The following is a 17,917-nucleotide window of genomic DNA, read 5'->3' on the forward strand; positions in this document are numbered from 1 at the left end:
CGTACAGAAGCAAAAATGGGGGACTTACTCTTTAGACGGCTCTAGTTTAGTTTTAGTCAGTTTTTTGAGTCTTCTTTCTTTCTTTCCTGAGACTGGCCTCTGACACACGCCAGGTGTTCGACAATATTTTCCAACGGGAAAAACATTTTTTATTCCTTGCTTCCTAGTAAAAACGCAATGCCTTTGCAATCAATTAATTCGTGTGGTGATTTAATTATGCGGCGTGGCTAAACCTTCCATCTAGTCAAGGGTCAACTCGACGGCGCAATCCGGAAAATCTGTGAGATCTAATTAGTTTTCGCGCGTTTCTTGATTTATTAATATTTGCACGTTGTCTGCTTGAATTTTCATGGGATTATTTTATTAATTGGATGTCAAGGGCCCGATGTTCAATGTGATTTATTAATCTCGTACCAATTTAGTCAATTAAATCCGTAATTGTTTGATTGATTAATATTTGTGGCAACTGGTGTGTTTACACATTATGGGAACGTGCAATCTAATTTGAATAACTCTCGTAGCGTGTTATTGATTAGGGTTAGATTTTTCTAGTTACTAATGCAATTGGAAAATTAATTCCCACGGTCGTACCTAGGAGTATTTTCTGGTTAAGGGTGATCAATGGTCGTACCTTGGTTATCAATAATTTAAGGAAAAATTGGTTGTTAGAGTTAGAGTTCATCGGCGGCTATAACTAGCCTATTAATAAATTGAGTGAGCCTCTCTTGCATTAATGATCGGATAAATGGACTGTGTCTGAATAGATGTATCCTTGGCTAGACTTTATTTATTCTTGATTTAATTCCAGCTATATTTGTGCTAGTTAATTATTTATTTTTAGTTGGATTGCTTAATTATTTTTAGTTTCACTCCGATAAAATCCCTCTTACCAATTGGAATTTAAAAGGGACAAATATCTCCAGTCCCTGAGGAGACGACTCTGCTTGCCACTGTCTACTATTTAGTAAATTTCGTCAATTAATTAATTTTGGTATATCGGATTAAGCAAACTCTTCGGGAACAGGGTGAATCAAGTAACCCATTGCACACCTAGAGTCCCTGCTCCAGTACCTAGGATTAATTTTTGACTGCTTTTAGTGGTGGTTAGGTTCTATTTTTATTATTATTATTGCACAGGTTCGGCACCTGTCAGATTCATTTCATATTTTTTAAATTATGAAATGAACAACCCAAAACTGAGGTAACTTTATTCGGCTTGACTTGTGGTGTCAATTGTACCTACGTCTAAGGTTATTAGTTTTGCAGAGGCCCATATTATTAAATTCCGCTTCCATGCTTTAAGTTTACATAGATTATCACTTTGCATCTTTCATTTTTGTTTTATTAATTTTGACCCTAAAATTTGTCAAAGTGTCTCAGATCAGTCTTGTAATGATTCCGTAGGAAATAAAACAAAAATAGTTAGCCAAATTTTGTTAGCCAGATATTGCCTTGCTGGATTTGTTATAACAGCAACAACTTGCAGAAAGTCGATTACTGTTAGTTAGTGGAGGAAACTTTCTATTAATAGGCGAATACTGATGTAAAGAAGGCATGCAAAATCTGATCATTGAAGAATACAACTTCCCGCCTCTTTTCATTCATTCTGCTATCTCTTTTCCTATCATTTTTTCTCTCTATTCCCTTCTTTCCATATTTTCTGTTTCTTGGCCAGATCATTAAATCCCCAACCATTACATTTGGTATCAGAGCTTACGTTCCTTGGAATTGCGAGCTCCAGTCTAAGCAACAATGGCGGAAGGCACCAAAATGAAAGGATTTGAGGAGTCATTGAAGAAGCAAGATGCAAGGATCAAAGCTATCCTCGAATCCAGTACAATCGAACGTCAAGCTTTGGAGGAAAAGATGGAGTCTAACTACGTGGACATGAAGGCTTTGGTAGAAGCAAACAGCGTTGAGTTAAAGGAAGAAATGAAGAATTTCATGGCCACAATGAGTGCTCAGTTCAATACCTTTATGAGGAACTTACAGGGGGAAAAAGGAATTCTAGGCCAATCTCCTAACTCATCTGAGCGACATCCGAATCAAATGCTCAGGAAAAGTCCAGAAGGGAGCAATCCATTTCTGGGAGAGAAGAGTCGTTTCCCAATAGGAGTTCCCAAACTGGAATTCCCCAGCTTTGGAGGTTCCAATCCACGAGAATGGATCAGAAAATATGAGAAGTTTTTTTAGTTATACCTGATTCCAGAAGGCCAACAGATGGATGTGGTTGAACTGCATTTGGAAGGCAAGGTTGATCTATGGTATCAAAGCTTTAAGAAGGATAGAGGAGTGGTGCAATGGGTGGATTTTGGCTCAGAACTTTGTATAAGATTTGGGGATATAGGGGGAGAAGATGTGGTAGAGGAGTTCAACAAATTGTACCAAGATTTATCAGTTTTAGCATATCAGGAGAAGTTTGAAGAATTAAGGGTTGTTGTCATGGTAAAACTCCCCCCTCCTCTCTAAATCATATTATGTTTCTAGCTTCTTGAGTGGACTGAAGGAGAAGATCAAGCCTGCTGTGAAAAAACACATGCCTCAGACCTTACAGGTAGCATTCGAAAAGGCTAGATGGCAAGAACAGTACTTGAGCATCATCTTAAAGCAAACTAAAGCACCAATGAAGGTACCTCCACCAATTTCTTCTGGAAACAAACACACCCACCCTAATGACCTGAGCCACAAGAAACCTGCAACTCAGGTGTTTGAGAACAGTATTAAGAAGGATTCTCCTCCAAGTTATAAGAGAATCTCCCCCACAGAATTTCAATATAGGAAGGATCACAACCTGTGTTTCAGGTGTGGGGAAAAATTTTTCCCTGGACACATCTACAAGAATAGAGGGATACATTTAGTACTTGCAGATGAGGAAGGATTGCTCGACACTGAAGTAGATGAGGAAGAAGGAGAAATCATTGAGTATCAAGGGAATAAGTCTGGCAAGGATGTAGCCTTTTCCCTACACTCAGTCTCAAGAAACATGTCTTCCAATACCATTAAAATGATAGGGCACCAAGGGGCATGATTTATCCATTCTGCTAGATGGGAGGAGTACCGACTGTTTTATTAGATCAGCCATTGCTCAACTACATCTTGATTCTGTACATGATCATAAGCCTTTCAAGGTGAGGATAGCTGATGGAAAGGAGTTAACATGCAATCAGTGGATTCCAAATATGAAATGGAAAATGCAGGGACATAACTTCACTCAGGATGTATATGTGTTGGACTTAGAACCGTATGACTTAATCCTTGGAGTGGATTGGATGAAACATTACAGTCCAATGACTTTTGATTTCAAGGAGCTGACATTGTCCTTTGATAAAGAAGGTGAAACTGTGTTGCTGCAAGGTGATTCACATACGGCCAAAGTGAGGATGAGGCAAGGGACAGCAGCACAGAGGTATATTAGGGATAAAGTCAGAACTTCCTTGCAACACTCTTGCATGATCAAAGTACAGAACAGTCAGGTAACTCCTGTACCAAAGTCACTTACTCAATTGCTTGACCAATATCAAGACATCTTTAGGGAACCTACATCCTTACCCCCCATCCGAAAATTGGACCACTAAATACCCCTCATACCTAATGCCAAACCTTTCAAAATCAATCCCTACAGATATCCCCACATGCAGAAATCAGAGATAGAAAGACAAGTCAAAAACCTGTTGCAATCTGGTATCATACAACCCAGCAATAGCCCCTTTCCATCCCTAGCTCTCCTAGTTAAAAAAAAAGATAGAAGCTGGAGGTTGTGCATTGATTATAGGCAGCTCAACAACCTTACCGTCAATGATAAATTTCCCATTCCTATCATTGATGACCTGCTTGATGAACTATATAATGCAAAGATATTTTCTAAAATAGATCTAAGGTCAGGTTACCATCAAATTCGTATGAACCCCTCTGATGTCCCTAAAACAGCCTTTAGAACTCATTCTGGCCTTTATGAATACCTAGTGATGCCTTTTGGCCTCACAAATGCTCCTGCTACATTTCAAGCCTTAATGAATTCTATATTTGAACCTTTCATCAGAAAATTTGTGTTTGTATTTTTTGATGATATTCTTGTTTACAGCTCAGACCTGAATAGCCATCTTAAACACCTATCCCTTGTCCTTAACATCTTAAGAACCCATTCATTATATGCTAAGATGTCTAAATGTTCCTTTGGTCAAGACAAAATTGAGTATTTGGGACATATAGTTATTGTTGAAGGTGTTTCTGCTGACCCTGCAAAGGTAGAGGCAATGTTGTCCTGGCTAGTTCCTGATAACATTAAGGCTCTTAGAGGTTTCCTGGGAATGACAGGGTACTACAGGAGGTTTGTTAAGAGCTATGGGAAAATAGCAAAGCCCCTAACTAAGTTGCTTAAAAAAGATAGTTTCGTATTGAGTGGAGTAGCTACATCTGCCTTTGAGCAGCTCAAGGTGGCTATGACACAGGCTCCTGTACTAGCTTTGCCCAACTTCTCTATGCCCTTTATGTTAGAAATAGATGCAAGCCAAACAGCCATGGGGACAGTACTGATCAGCAAGGGAGACTACTAGCATTTATGAGCCAAGCTTTGGGACAAAAAAATCAGTCACTGTCCATTTATGAGAAAGAGCTGCTATCTTTAATCACTACTATGAGGAAATGGAGACATTACTTATTGGGTTCTCATTTCATCATCATAACAGACCATGAGAGTCTGAAATACTTGCTAGAACAAAAATCACAATTTTCTTACAATAGAAATGGCTTGCAAAATTGATGGGACTGGACTATGAAATCCAATACAAGAGAGGCCGATAATACAGTAGCAGATGCTCTTTCTAAGAGGCAAGGTGGTTCTGCAGGAGGAAGCAATCAGGAAAGTGACAAGGGAGTTCATTCTACATCTGCAATCAAGCCTCTATGGCTGTCCAAGGTATCAAAGAGCTACAATGGAGATGACAAGATCAAAGAATTATTAACAACACTCGCAATAGACAGCTCTAGTACACCTGATTACTCCTACCATCAAGGGATTATCAGATACAAGGGGAGGGTATACACCACTGAACTTAGGAGGCAACTTATTAATTGTATGCATGATTCGGCAGTTGGAGGCCACTCTGGCAACCAAGGGACCTACCAAAAGTTGAAGAGATATTTCTTTTGGCTGGGAATGAAAAAGGAAGTGGAAGCATATGTACAAGCTTGTAACATCTGCAAGAGGAGCAAAAGTGAGCATGCTAGCTACCCTGGCTTGCTACAGCCTCTCACAATACCAGAACAGGCTTGGCAACATATCTCAATGGATTTCATTGAAGGTTTGCCAAGATCTTTGGGACATGATGTCATAATGGTCGTAGTAGACAGGCATACTAAATAGGCGCATTTCATATCCATAGGGTCTCATTTCACAGCAAAGAGTGTTGCACTAGTGTTCTTCGAACAGATTTATAAACTGCATGGATTGCCAGCGGATATTGTATCTGATAGGGAGAAGGTTTTTACAAGTTTGTTTTGGCAGGAGTTCTTTCATCAGGTGGGAACTACCCTTAGTTTCTCATCCTCATATCACCCCCAGTCTGATGGACAGACTGAGAGAGTAAATCGATGTGTGGAAACATACTTGAGGGCTATGTGTTTGCAACAGTCTGGCCACTGGAGAAGATGCTTGCCTGTAGCTGAGTGGTGGTACAACACTAATTTCCATTCAAGTTTACAGATGACGCCTTTCCAAGCACTCTGAAGGGTATAAACCAAAACAGCTATGCCTACAACCAGACAACACCCAAGTAGCTGTTGTAGAAGATTGGTTATCTGAGAGGGTGAATTGGAACTCCCTACTGAAGGAAAATTTGCTGCATGCTCAGAACCGTATGAAACAATTTGCAGATAAGCACAAGACTGACAGGACATTTACTGAAGGGGATTGGGTTTACCTTAAGTTGCAGCCTTATAGACAAACCACTGTGGCTGTTCGAAAAAATTTGAAACTAGTGGCTAAGTATTATGGGCCATATCAGATTGAAAAAAGGGTTGGAGCAGTAGCCTATAAGCTCAAGTTGCCACCAGGAGCTGCTATTCATCCGATATTTCATGTGTCGCTTTTGAAACCATCCACAAAAGGTGCCCCAACTAGTACAATATTGCCCCAGCCAAGTGATGAAGGCTTCTTCCCCATCATTCCTTCCTCTATATTGGATCGTAGATGGATTGATAGGGGTGGACATAAGGTGGAGCAGATTTTGGTACAGTGGAAGGACTTGAAAATAAAGATGCAATGTAGGAAGACTTGTCTATCATCAGGAGTCAATTCCCTAACTTCAATCCTAGAGACGAGGATTGTTTCAAGAAGGGGCAATTGTAATCATTCCGCAGGAAATAAGACAAAAATAGTTAGCCAAATTTTGTTAGCCAGATATTGCCTTGCTGGATTTGTTATAACAGCAACAACTTGGAGAAAGTCGGTTACTGTTAGTTAGTGGAGGAAACTTTCTATTAATAGGCGAATACTGATGTAAAGAAGGCATGCAAAATCTGATCATTGAAGAATACAACTTCCCGCCTCTTTTCATTCATTCTGGTCTCCCTTTTCCTATCATCTTTTCTCTCTATTCCCTCCTTTCCATATTTTCTGTTCCTTGGCTGGATCATCAAATCCCCAACCATTACAAGTCCAAGCAACTCATATTGCAAATGAAAGTGCACTAAAAGATATGCATTTGCTCATTTTATTTACAATTCTTAAGAAATAAATCCCCAACATAACTGAGAAGCCAATATAATGGTGCATATCAACATATTAATCATAGGATGGCAATTCTCGACATGACTCAAAAATATAACTCGAATCTAATACAAAATTAGCGCGTATGGATTTACGCTTCATGCGTTCGGGTCAAAATCAGGTTAGACCTGAACAACCACCCAGCAAACAAGTCCAAATCAGATCAAACATGGGTTGACCTATCTGATCCGTTTAATGTGTAAGTTTATAATTTAATAAATAAATTGGAGGCATAAAGTAAATAAAGAGAAAACTAATCAAGGCTAAAAATTAATAGTACGAGAACGGAATCATGAATATTATATGAAAACAAGATATTTTATTTGTGAAAGCGTCCTAGTTTTGTTTTTGTTCTTGATTTTTTTAGGGCACAAAAATGAAGATCAAAAAATTACTACAAGCACCACATACGAAATCTAGGATTGGGTTGCAATTTTCTATGTTCTCAAGAAAACTCCATTGTAGAAAAATCCTCCATACTAACAGGGTGAGAAGGGTGTCTACAACTTGGTGTTCTGTTTCTTGAGTTAATTGCTGGAGAGGAAATTAGTAAAATAATTGATTCTCCAGGGAGCTTTAAAGGTGATATGATTGAATGGATATTTAAGCGGTGTTTGGTAAATGGTTTACAGCTTTAGATATGGGTTTCAAATTCAATTATACCCATAGATAATGTTTGTTTTTGCCCAATTGTTTGGAATTCCACACCGCAGCATGATTCAGATGAGATTAGGCAAGCATTTTCTTTGGTTGTGTTCTCAAAACAGACTTGCCTCGAGAGAACTCCTTGTCATTAGAAATATCATTCAAGACAGCTCCTGCGTTTTTCGCGGGCAAGGATTCTAAACATATAATTAGGAGGTGTCCTAAAGCTCTTTGTCTTTGGATGTCTACGTCTTTTCCTATCATTTCCCCTTGGGTGGCTCAATTAGATTTCATTAGTTGGATAAAATTTGGTTGTAAAAAATTCTCAACTGTTAACAGTTTTAATGCTATTTGGTTTCCTCTTTTTCCCGTTGTCTGTTGGGTTCTATGGAATTATAGGAATAAATTAATTTTTGTTTGATAGTTATAATAGACCCAAAAATCTAATTAATTTCTCTGTTAGCGTTGCTGCTGAATTTCTTCATTTGGGCCCTAGCGTTGAGAGGCCAGTTAGAAAACATGAATAATATCAGTTTGTAAGTGAATGGATCATGGGCTTCAGCAGGAACATTATTGGTAAAGGCAAAACAAATATGGCAGAGGCATGGACGACGAGATGGACTGTAGATTACTATTCAAAACCAATTTACTCATCTTCTTATCAAACATGATTCGAGGATTTTAATTTATTTGCTGTCTTCTAATCATCAAACATGTACTTTCTCATAATCACCAAATTCAGTTGGTCACATTTAAGCATTAAGTTTCTTAAAATGATTGTGTTTGACTCATTTGTGGTTTAATTTATGTAGCTCTCTTTTTCATTTTTTTTTTTGAAAAAAAAAAAGGTGTTCACGAGCAGTGAGCCCCCCACTTACATATGCCTCCAAGTACCCTTTGCGGTGACGGTAAGAAATTTTTAAAACATAAAAACAAAATGTATAGAAAAATGTAAAGAATTAGACTCTATACTGTTATATTTACTATGAATGTGAGGCATTCATAACCATAATTGAAACTTCTTCAATTTATATGATAGTTGAATTTTTTTCCCCCTTTGATTTCCTATGTAACGTGTACAATATTACCTTAATTGCTATTTTAAAGTTATAGGAACCAAAGAAACTAAGAGTTCATTCGTTATAAGAAATTTGGTTTAAAAAGTTTGGATTGTGATTTTTTGCAGAAAAATTTTTACGATTTTCATGAACACATTTTTCAATCATCTTTTTACCTCACACATATATCTAATAGCTACAATACATTTTTCTACAAAAACTCTTAAAAATAGCAATCCAAACAGGACATAATGTTTTCATAATTATTATTCAAAAGTAATACTAATCGTAGGGTAAGTAGATACCAATCATATACTTTTTAAGAAAGTTAATTGTTAATCTGGTATAGGACACTTTATCAAAAGAAATTAAACAAAATAACAAATAAAATTACTGATAATTATATTTAAGAGAGCCAAAATAATATAATTTTAGTTGACAACTAGAATTTTAAAAAAAAATTTAAAATTCTGAAAACTTTTGCAGGGGCGGCTGTCCCTGCCAGGCTGCCATCCCCCTGTGTCAGACGCTAAGTCCCTCTCTGTGTAATGGATGGATTGTAAGGAAATTTTTTTCGTTATTTTCGTTATTTTCTATTTAGTTTTTGTATCAGGCAAATATAATAGAGAGGAGGCCATCATTCTTGGTTACACAAATTCTGGAGCGGGATTTAGTGCAATTCATCCGGCTTTAACTTTTTTTTTTCCTTTTTTATTCAGTTTTTGGGACATCGAAATGAGGGACTTTTTTTCTTTTTCTTTTTTTTTTTAACATTGAAATGAGGGACCTTTAAATTAACGATCTGTCAGTTGAGATGCTTTTAAGTATCTTTTTTTTTGCTTTTCTGAGGTGCAGCTTTTGTGTTGGTGGTTATCGTGACAAAAAAAAAATTTTATAATTGCCTAGTGACTTCTTCGCTGGCAATGTCTAACGTTGCGTGGGTCCATTTTGATGCCAATTACATGCTGAACGATCTAAAACTCTAATCATGAATTTTTTTTTTTTGGCGACGGTAAAATTTCTATAAGTTAATCTTGGGGAATGAGAAGGGGATTCGATATGAATACAGACTCTATCGAAAGAAACTAATTAAGGTCGTCACATATTGTGATAAATTTTGGTGGTAATCACCGGGCCAAAGGCCTAATGGCAAAACTCTAATCCTGATTGGTTTGCAACATTTTAGATACATTTTCTTTAAAAAAAATTTAATTGAGTGAGAGGACTCTAAACTTTACAAGAAGGAAGTGAGAAACGGAAGACTTGAGGTTTGGATCTAGAAACTATGATTACCCAATGGATGTTGATACTAGTTAACCGACCCTCAATAATAAAGATGCTGATACAAGAAGGTTGTTTATTTTGATCGGAGAAATCTAAAAAATAGTGAACACTGCTCCGATCTGAACCGCAAATTTAGGATATCCAAATTGATTTTAATATGTAGTTCAGGTACTAGATCAGATTGACAAGTGAGCACGTCCTCTCGCAATTCAAAGGCTTTGAAAATCGCAGATACCCAACCGTATTCATATATAAGGATATATTTATAATTTTGTCCATTAAAAGTAAAATTAATAGAGGAATATCTAATCATCTTTCATCAAATATTTATATTTGAGATGACATACTTTACTATTTCAACAATAGAAAAGTGCTAACTTGCTAATTATATAACCTATTTAGCTTTTGTTGTTGAGAATAAGTGATATTTAAAAAAAAAAATTTACCTTAAATATGCAAGTATTGATGGTAATGTGATCTTTCTTAACAAGTAATGAATTATGTTTAAATAACTAAGTCTTTTAGACGTGTCACTATTTTCTCATTCTCAATTAAAAATATGATTTCTTTTTTAACTTAGGTACCAAGTCCGGTACCTCCGGGACACGGTTATAATTTAATTTTTTGTCGAATCAATCGAACCGGTTCGGATTACAAATCTATTAGGCGGAAAGAGCACCCGACCCGTGAAACGTAAATCACGGACTGGTGTTGAATCCTCTTTACTCTTTGATCATGGCTTAACGCCCTTGTTAGTAATTAGTGTTTAAACTCTAGTCAAAGATTCCATCAAACTAAAATCTCTATTGAAGTCATTTTACTATCTTCTTTTGAAAATAAGAACTAGCTATCTCGTAAGATTGATTTCTGTAGCATGCATATTGAACAACAATGCTTGAATTTTCCACAAACAGAAAAAAAAAACAATGAAATAAAGATAACACAGATGACTAATTATAAATTATCAGTCTTTTTTTCCTTTTCACTTGAAATGAAAGAAACTATTTTCATGATAATAAAAATTTTTGTTCAACTTTAATTTTTTCCCTTTCTTTTTGGCCCCTTATATGCTCTTTTTCTCTCTTCCAACCTAGGCGAAAATTCCAAGAAAGTCTTACCTTATTGAAAGCAAAAATCTTTTAATTTTTTTTTTTAAAGGAAAGGTCTAGGTGCTGCAGGGTCCCTTTCTTAGTGGACAATGCCGACACTACTGCTTCTTAGCTGCAAAATGTGTCTGAAACCATGAAATAATGAATAAAAAAATTCTTTGCTTTTCCAAATCGAGATGCGATTTTCTCGTGATTCCAACACTGTCACCACTACGTTATTATTTGTTAACCTTTTCTTTCTTGCTCCGTTTGTTTGTTGAATAATTAAATGTTCCACAAAAGAAATAGTTGCTAGATCTGGGGACGGCGAGATTTGTTAATTTCTCCTTACGCTACACAAAAATTTGAGAGTGAAATTGAGGAAGTTCCTTGCACTGTAAGAGTTGGAGATGACCTCCACTTGATAGATCGGATCTGATTGAGCTCATATGTAAGTAGATACTCCCTCCGTCCCAATGTCCTAACGAAAGTATCATACTTTTTCAAAATATCTGTCACATTTGACATCCTCACTATTTTATACTCTGAAATTTTCCTTATACCCTTCATTAATGATACATAAAAACAAATGTGATGAGATTGTTTTCTACTTTTTATTTTGACTGACACATGATTAAAGGCAAAAGTGGAGCAAAAGAAAATTTTTTGGTAGAATGCACTATGCATAAAAAGCATGTATCCCCAAACATGACTAAATATATGAGACGGAGGGAGTATTAATTATAATATTTTTTTGAAAGAATTTAAAATAGACGATCAGTACTAATGTTAAAAAGTATGCCTATACATCATGAGGTTTAAGAGTATTTTCTTAATCAAGCTACTTGATTTGATACTTTGATCAAACTGCTTGAGCTCGACCAGCCAATATTGAGGCAGTTTCGCTGCTAGAAAGCTGCCTTATGAGATTCATTTGTAGTTCTATCTAAAAGATAAATACAACACTATAAAAGCCTTATCAATTCATTAGCTGTGTATAATATTATTAAATTTAACCACGAGAGAATATGAAAATGTTCTTGCGACCTATATCAATTAACCCAAAATTGTTCAGGTCCCAAAATCTTGAATATAGTTGCTCACATATAACAAATGGCACAGGTTAGAATCACAAGGCCAGAGATCAGTTACGCATTGTGAATGAAATCTTCTCCCATCTAAAACATTGCCCTCGAATGTGGAAGAAAGACTAGTGAGAAGACTTGAATTAATTTCCAATGGCCCCGCGTAACACTGAATTGGGCATATACTTGTGTTTGGATGTGAGATTATTTGGGATAATTTACAAAAAATAAAATAAAATTATATCACTCTTTTGATATGATATATGTGAAATAAAAATATGTGATTAAAAAATATATTTATGATGCAAGAAGATAAATTTGTATAAATAATTAGTTTAGATTTAAGTCTTGTAAGAAGTATTACAACTAATTAGTAGAAATTTCCTCTTCTTTAATCCAATCATTTTCTTTGACCATTGTATGTTGGTAACATTAATGCACGCTAGTAACATTAATTTTGCACGTTATCTTTTTCCTGTTTATATTTATTATCTTAGCGTTTACATTTATTAAGGTAATGATATATTTTATGATATAATTGACACTAGTAATTGCAGAAATCCCACAATTCTCTGCATTCCCTACTTTGTTGGACATGGTTATTAATCTCCAAGATCAATGGTCATGATTATTAATACGAGAGAATTAGAAGAGAAAGTGATCAAATTTAGTGGTTTGCTCAAGAAAGAAAATAATTGAAGAAAATTAGGGAGCTAGATTGAACATTCATGCTAAAATAAAAAATAAAAAGAAGCCAGCTAAAGCTGTATTTGTATTTATATCTCTATACTCCCAATAAAAGTCTCTTGGATCATTTATATTTTGATGTTTCTTTATTTTTTGTTCTTCCCAATATACCCACACTAAATAAGATAATAGCTTAACTATAATTGACATATTTTAAACATGGATGAATTAAAAGACTCAACTCTATGCTTGCAAAATAGGGAATGCTTGTACAAGCTCAGTTGTAATTATTTTCATTCAACTGAAAGAATTCATTAAACAAAAACCTCTAAAGTCATTTTACTTTTTCCATAGTAACTAAAATGAAACTAGTTACTTCACAGAATTTATGCATGTAATAATATGATGGGACTATGTGGAGCAACAACAATGGTTAAATTTTTCGAAGAAACAATCAATTAAAGATTAAAGTAAAACAAGTCTGAATTGAGCAGCTATGGTTAAATTTTTGTGCTTCTGTAGTAGAGGTGCAGGGACCCTTTGCCAATGGAACATACCAGAGTAGTCCTTCTCAACTACAATACGAGTATGAAATATAGAAAAATAATACAGTTGCCAATGAAAACTTTTTATTTTTCTAAACATAAGATGACTTTATGATAATTCTGTTCATATTCCTTAAGCATTTTCTCTTTACTTTGCTGATATTCTGTTTCTTGTTCCGTTTGTTAGTTAAACAATTGAGTATCTGATTTCTCTTCTTCACTATCCCACCAAAAAAAATAATAATAATAATAATAATAATAATAATAAAATACAATAAAATAAAAGCAAAGTACTTTTTCAGGCAAGAAATACTTTGCTAGCTCTGCAGTTTGTGAGATTTGTTTCTCCCTTAAAATTTGAGTGTGAAACTGAGGAAATTCCCTGCATAAGAGATGGAGATGGCCTCCACTTGCAGCATGTATCGTGTCTTACTTGATCGGACTGTTCCTTACGATGTTCATGTTGCAATCAAACACATGAAATTTCTCAAAACATTTCTTATGTGTGCCAGAAAGTGGAGCCAAAGCAATGATTTGTACTTGGAATCTGACAATGTTGTGAAGAAGGTGAGTCTTTCATCTTTCTTATCTTGTATTGAAGATACCTTTCACAAATATGAGGAGGATATTCACTCTCTTTATCTTAGATTAGAAACGGGCAAAAATACCCAAAATACTGTTAATCTTGCAGTGTCCCCCGAAATTGAGAAACAGATCAAATCACTGAAGCAAGAAATCTTCCAAAAAATCATCCAAATTTACTTTGCTTTGGCAAGCAGCAGGTCATTGCAATCAAATTCTTGTATGACAGATGATGAACTGTTGCAATTCATAGACCTCATCCTACAAGATCTAGCAGATTTGACAAATTACAGTATGTATTGGAAAATTAGTGAATCGTATATTTTGAGTGCTCAAGTCCAAGCCCTTGAAGCAAAGCTGACATTCTTGAAAAGCTTCATTCCCTTTGCCAAAATGCGAGGAACTGCAGATATTCCTGCCTTGCTATTGGCGCACTTTGAAGTGGCGGCTTTGAACGCAGCACGCCTCTCTCACATGTTTTCTTATTGGGATGATGCAAAGGAAATGCACTATCCTGAGTTCCACTCCATGATGTATGAACAACAACAGAAGATCAGAGCTGTTGATTTTCATCTCTACGAAATTTATAAGGAAGTACTTGGAGCTTCATACTGCTCAGCATCATTACATACACCAATGGTGCAGGATAAGCAGATATTGAACAACTTCAATGATTCTCTTATAGGTTGTCTCTGGGAGCTGTTCTGCTGCAGTTCAAGTTTTATGGATTCTATGAAAGATGAAATGGGAATACTCTATGCAGGACTGAAATTCTTGAGAAGCATTTTAAGGGAGCATCAGGAGAAAATGGATGAACAAAACGAAAAAATTGGTGCTCTTCTTAGTGAGGCAGGCATTATAATTTGCTCGCCTTCTCTAAACAGAGTGAAAGAAGGAGAAGTTAGCTTCTCAGAGTCCACAGATGCCCTTGGCTGTTATGATATGCTGGCTAATACCAACATCCATATCAAGCATTTTAAGGATCAGATCAGTGGCTCAAGTACTATAGAGAGTCTTCCTAATTCCTCTCATAGCTTAAGCTCACCAGAAGTTAGCAGGACTTCCAGCCGCATGCTATCAAAAGGTAAAATGCCAATAGCCCATGAAGTCATTGTTGGTCTTGATGATGAGGCAGCAAAAGTAATTGACCGACTTGTAAGCGGATCAAAACAGGTGGAAATTGTTCCCATTGTGGGAATGGCTGGCCTTGGTAAGACAACTTTAGCCAAAAAAGTTTACAATGATAGGTCAGTAATCTGTAACTTCCACATTCGTCTTTGGTATACTGTTTCTCAAGAATTTAACATGAAAAATGCGTTGCTTCAAATTTTGTGCTCTGATGGCAAACATTCTAGGAAGGATGAGTTTCAAAATCTGGATGAACATGCGTTGCTTGAAAAGCTCTATCAAAGGCTATTGAAGAATCGGTATCTTGTTGTTTTTGATGATGTCTGGGACATTGAGGTATGGAATGAGCTGAGAATTGCATTCCCCAATGACAAGAATGGAAGTAGAATCATCTTTACGAGTCGATTTTCTAATGTAGCTTCAGAGGTTCAATATGGTGGAGAACCTCACTATCTTCACCCACTCAGTGAGAAAGAAAGTTTTGAACTACTGCAGAAGAAGGTGTTTGGAGAAGAAGATTGTCCTAAAGCATTGCATGGATTCATGATGGAGATTGCCAAAAAGTGCAGGGGATTACCATTTGCAGTTGTTGTTGTAGCTGGAATTCTAGCAACTATAGATCATGATATTTTGGTTTGGAAAAAGTTTGCTGAAAGTTTTACTTCGACCACGGTGTCTGGTACAGACCAGTGGAAGAAGTCATTGGAGCTCAGTTATGAGCATTTACCATATCACTTGAAGGCATGCCTGCTGTATTTTGCAGCATTTCAAGAAGATGAAAAAATTGGTGCCAAGAATTTGATGCGTCTCTGGATTGCAGAAGGGTTTGTGGAAAAAATTGAAGGAAAGAGATCAGAGGTCATTGCAGAAGAATATCTGATGGACCTTATTGGTCGAAACTTAGTTATGGTAAGTAAAAGCGGATCCATTGGTGGAGTCAAAACTTGTTACATTCATGATTTGATATTTGAGTTTTGTAAGGCCGAGGCAAAAGAAAAGAATTTTCTTCAGGTCCTGCGAGGATATGATGAGCTTTCTACCTTTATTGAGCCTCCCAACCTACCTCGGTTGTCCATTCGCTCCAATGGAGAGGATTTTATAAAGTCAAAGCTATTTTGTCCACATTTAGGTACTCTGCTATTCTTCGAGGCTACTCCAGGATATGGGCGTCGGTTGCTTAATATCTCCTTCCTTTTTTGCATCTACAAACATCTTAAAGTTTTGAATTTAGGGAACATTAACCTATGGCTGAAGGAGCTTCCAACTGAAGTCGAATCACTTCTTTGTTTGAGGTACTTAGCCCTTACTGCTTGGTACATGAAATTCATTCCGCCATCTATAGCCAAGCTCTCACATTTGGGAACCTTTTGTCTCGTTTCTGGTGTGACGGTATCATTGCCAGATAGCATCTGGAACATGAAGAACAAAATTGGCCTTCTGCCACCACTTCTTCCTTCTGCTTCCTCTGCTCAGCCTTCAACAATGCCACAGTTCCACAGCTTGACTCCAATGTCACACTGTTCTTGCCAATCTCCTCTTTTTCTCTATTATTTCTCCTCTCGTCTATTGCCCTAGTTTTTGACAGTTATGAATTTCGAATAGTGGCAACTGCTTCGTGGGTTTGGGAGAGGGTCTAAGTGGGAACCTTCATTTTCAACCTTTCATTTTGGGCGGGAGGACGCTTACCAACGTTGCTGCCGTTCCATAACTTGCCGTTACCAGATACGATTTTAGATTTTTTTTTCCCTTCTAAATTAATAGAACGTCGTCATTTTGGTCTCACCTGAAGGCTTGCTGACTTGGACCATTTCTCGCCTCACGTTCGGTCTTGTGAGGGGACCGTTCAGGAGCGGTCCTCAGAAGGACCTGCCCCATATCCGTCTAACGTCGCGTGGGTCCATTTTGATGCCAATTACATGCTGAACGCTCTAAAATTCTTTAAAAATTTTTTAATTGAGTGAGAGGACTCTAAACTTTACAAGAAGGAAGTGAGAAACGGAAGACAAGATTTGGATCTAGAAATCATGATTACCCAATTAATGTTGATACTAGTTAACCTGGTCCTCAATAATAAGGATTTGCAAGTTTATGTAACATAGGTTGTTTATTTTGATCGGATAAATCCAAAAAAATAGTAAACATTGATCCGATCTGAACCGCAAATTTTATTATGTAGTTCAGGTAGTAGATCAGATTGACAAGTGAGCACGTCCTCTCACAATTCAAAGGCTTTGAAAATCGCAGATACCCAACCCAATTCATATACAAGGGTATACTTATAATTTTGTCCATTAAAAGTAAAATTAATAGAGGAATATCTAATCATCTTTCATCAAATATTTATATTTGAGATGACATACTTTACTATTTCAACAATATAAAAGTGTTAACTTGCTAATTATATAATATATTTAGCTTTTGTTGTTGAGAATAAGTGATATTTTAAAAAAAATTTACCTTAAATATGCAAGTATTGATGGTAATGTGATCTTTCTTAACAAGTAATGAATTACATTTAAATAAAGTCTTTTAGACATTTAACTATTTTCTAATTCTCAATTAAAACTATGATTTCTTTTTTAACTTAGGTACTAAGTCCGGTACCTCCGGGACACAGTTATAATTTAATTTTTTTGTCGAACCAATAGAACTGGTTCGGATTACAAAGCGATTAGACGGGAAGGACGCTCGGCCCATGAAATGTAATTAGGGATTGAAGTCATTTTACTATTTTATTTTGAAAATAAGAACTAGCTATCTCATAAGATTTATTTTTGTAGCATGCTTATTGAACAACAATGCTTGAATTTTCAACAAAAAGAAAAAGAACAATGAAAAGTGTCATACTCCCTTCGTCCCATTGAAAGTGTCATACTTTTCTTTTTTGGCTGTTCCAAATTTTGATATTTCTAACTATTTTATACTCTAAAATTTCCCTTATGCCCTTCATTAATAATGTATAAAGACAAATATAATGGGATTGTTTTCAACTTTTTACTTTGACCAACACATGATTAAAGGCAAAAGTGGAGCAAAAGAAAATTTTTTT

At 36.1% G+C, this 17,917-nt stretch overlaps 2 protein-coding genes across 2 annotated transcripts; both read left to right on the plus strand.

Annotated features, from left to right (window-relative positions):
* The first annotated feature begins 1,752 nt into the window (after positions 1 to 1,752).
* LOC140037809 (uncharacterized) lies at positions 1,753 to 4,553 on the plus strand. Its single transcript, XM_072082942.1, has 5 exons — positions 1,753 to 2,146; positions 2,210 to 2,445; positions 2,507 to 2,950; positions 3,012 to 3,406; positions 3,623 to 4,553. The coding sequence occupies exons 1-5, from the start codon at positions 1,753 to 1,755 to the stop codon at positions 4,551 to 4,553; spliced, it is 2,400 nt and encodes a 799-aa protein (XP_071939043.1).
* Positions 4,554 to 13,496: 8,943 nt separating this feature from the next.
* On the plus strand, positions 13,497 to 16,443 carry LOC140004580 (putative late blight resistance protein homolog R1A-4). The gene is made up of 2 exons (XM_072082943.1): positions 13,497 to 14,987; positions 15,096 to 16,443. The coding sequence occupies exons 1-2, from the start codon at positions 13,552 to 13,554 to the stop codon at positions 16,441 to 16,443; spliced, it is 2,784 nt and encodes a 927-aa protein (XP_071939044.1). The 5' UTR covers positions 13,497 to 13,551.
* Positions 16,444 to 17,917: the final 1,474 nt, after the last annotated feature.

The sequence above is a fragment of the Coffea arabica genome, chromosome 3c, assembly GCF_036785885.1.
Source record: "Coffea arabica cultivar ET-39 chromosome 3c, Coffea Arabica ET-39 HiFi, whole genome shotgun sequence".
In the NCBI taxonomy this organism is placed as follows: Eukaryota; Viridiplantae; Streptophyta; class Magnoliopsida; order Gentianales; family Rubiaceae; genus Coffea; species Coffea arabica.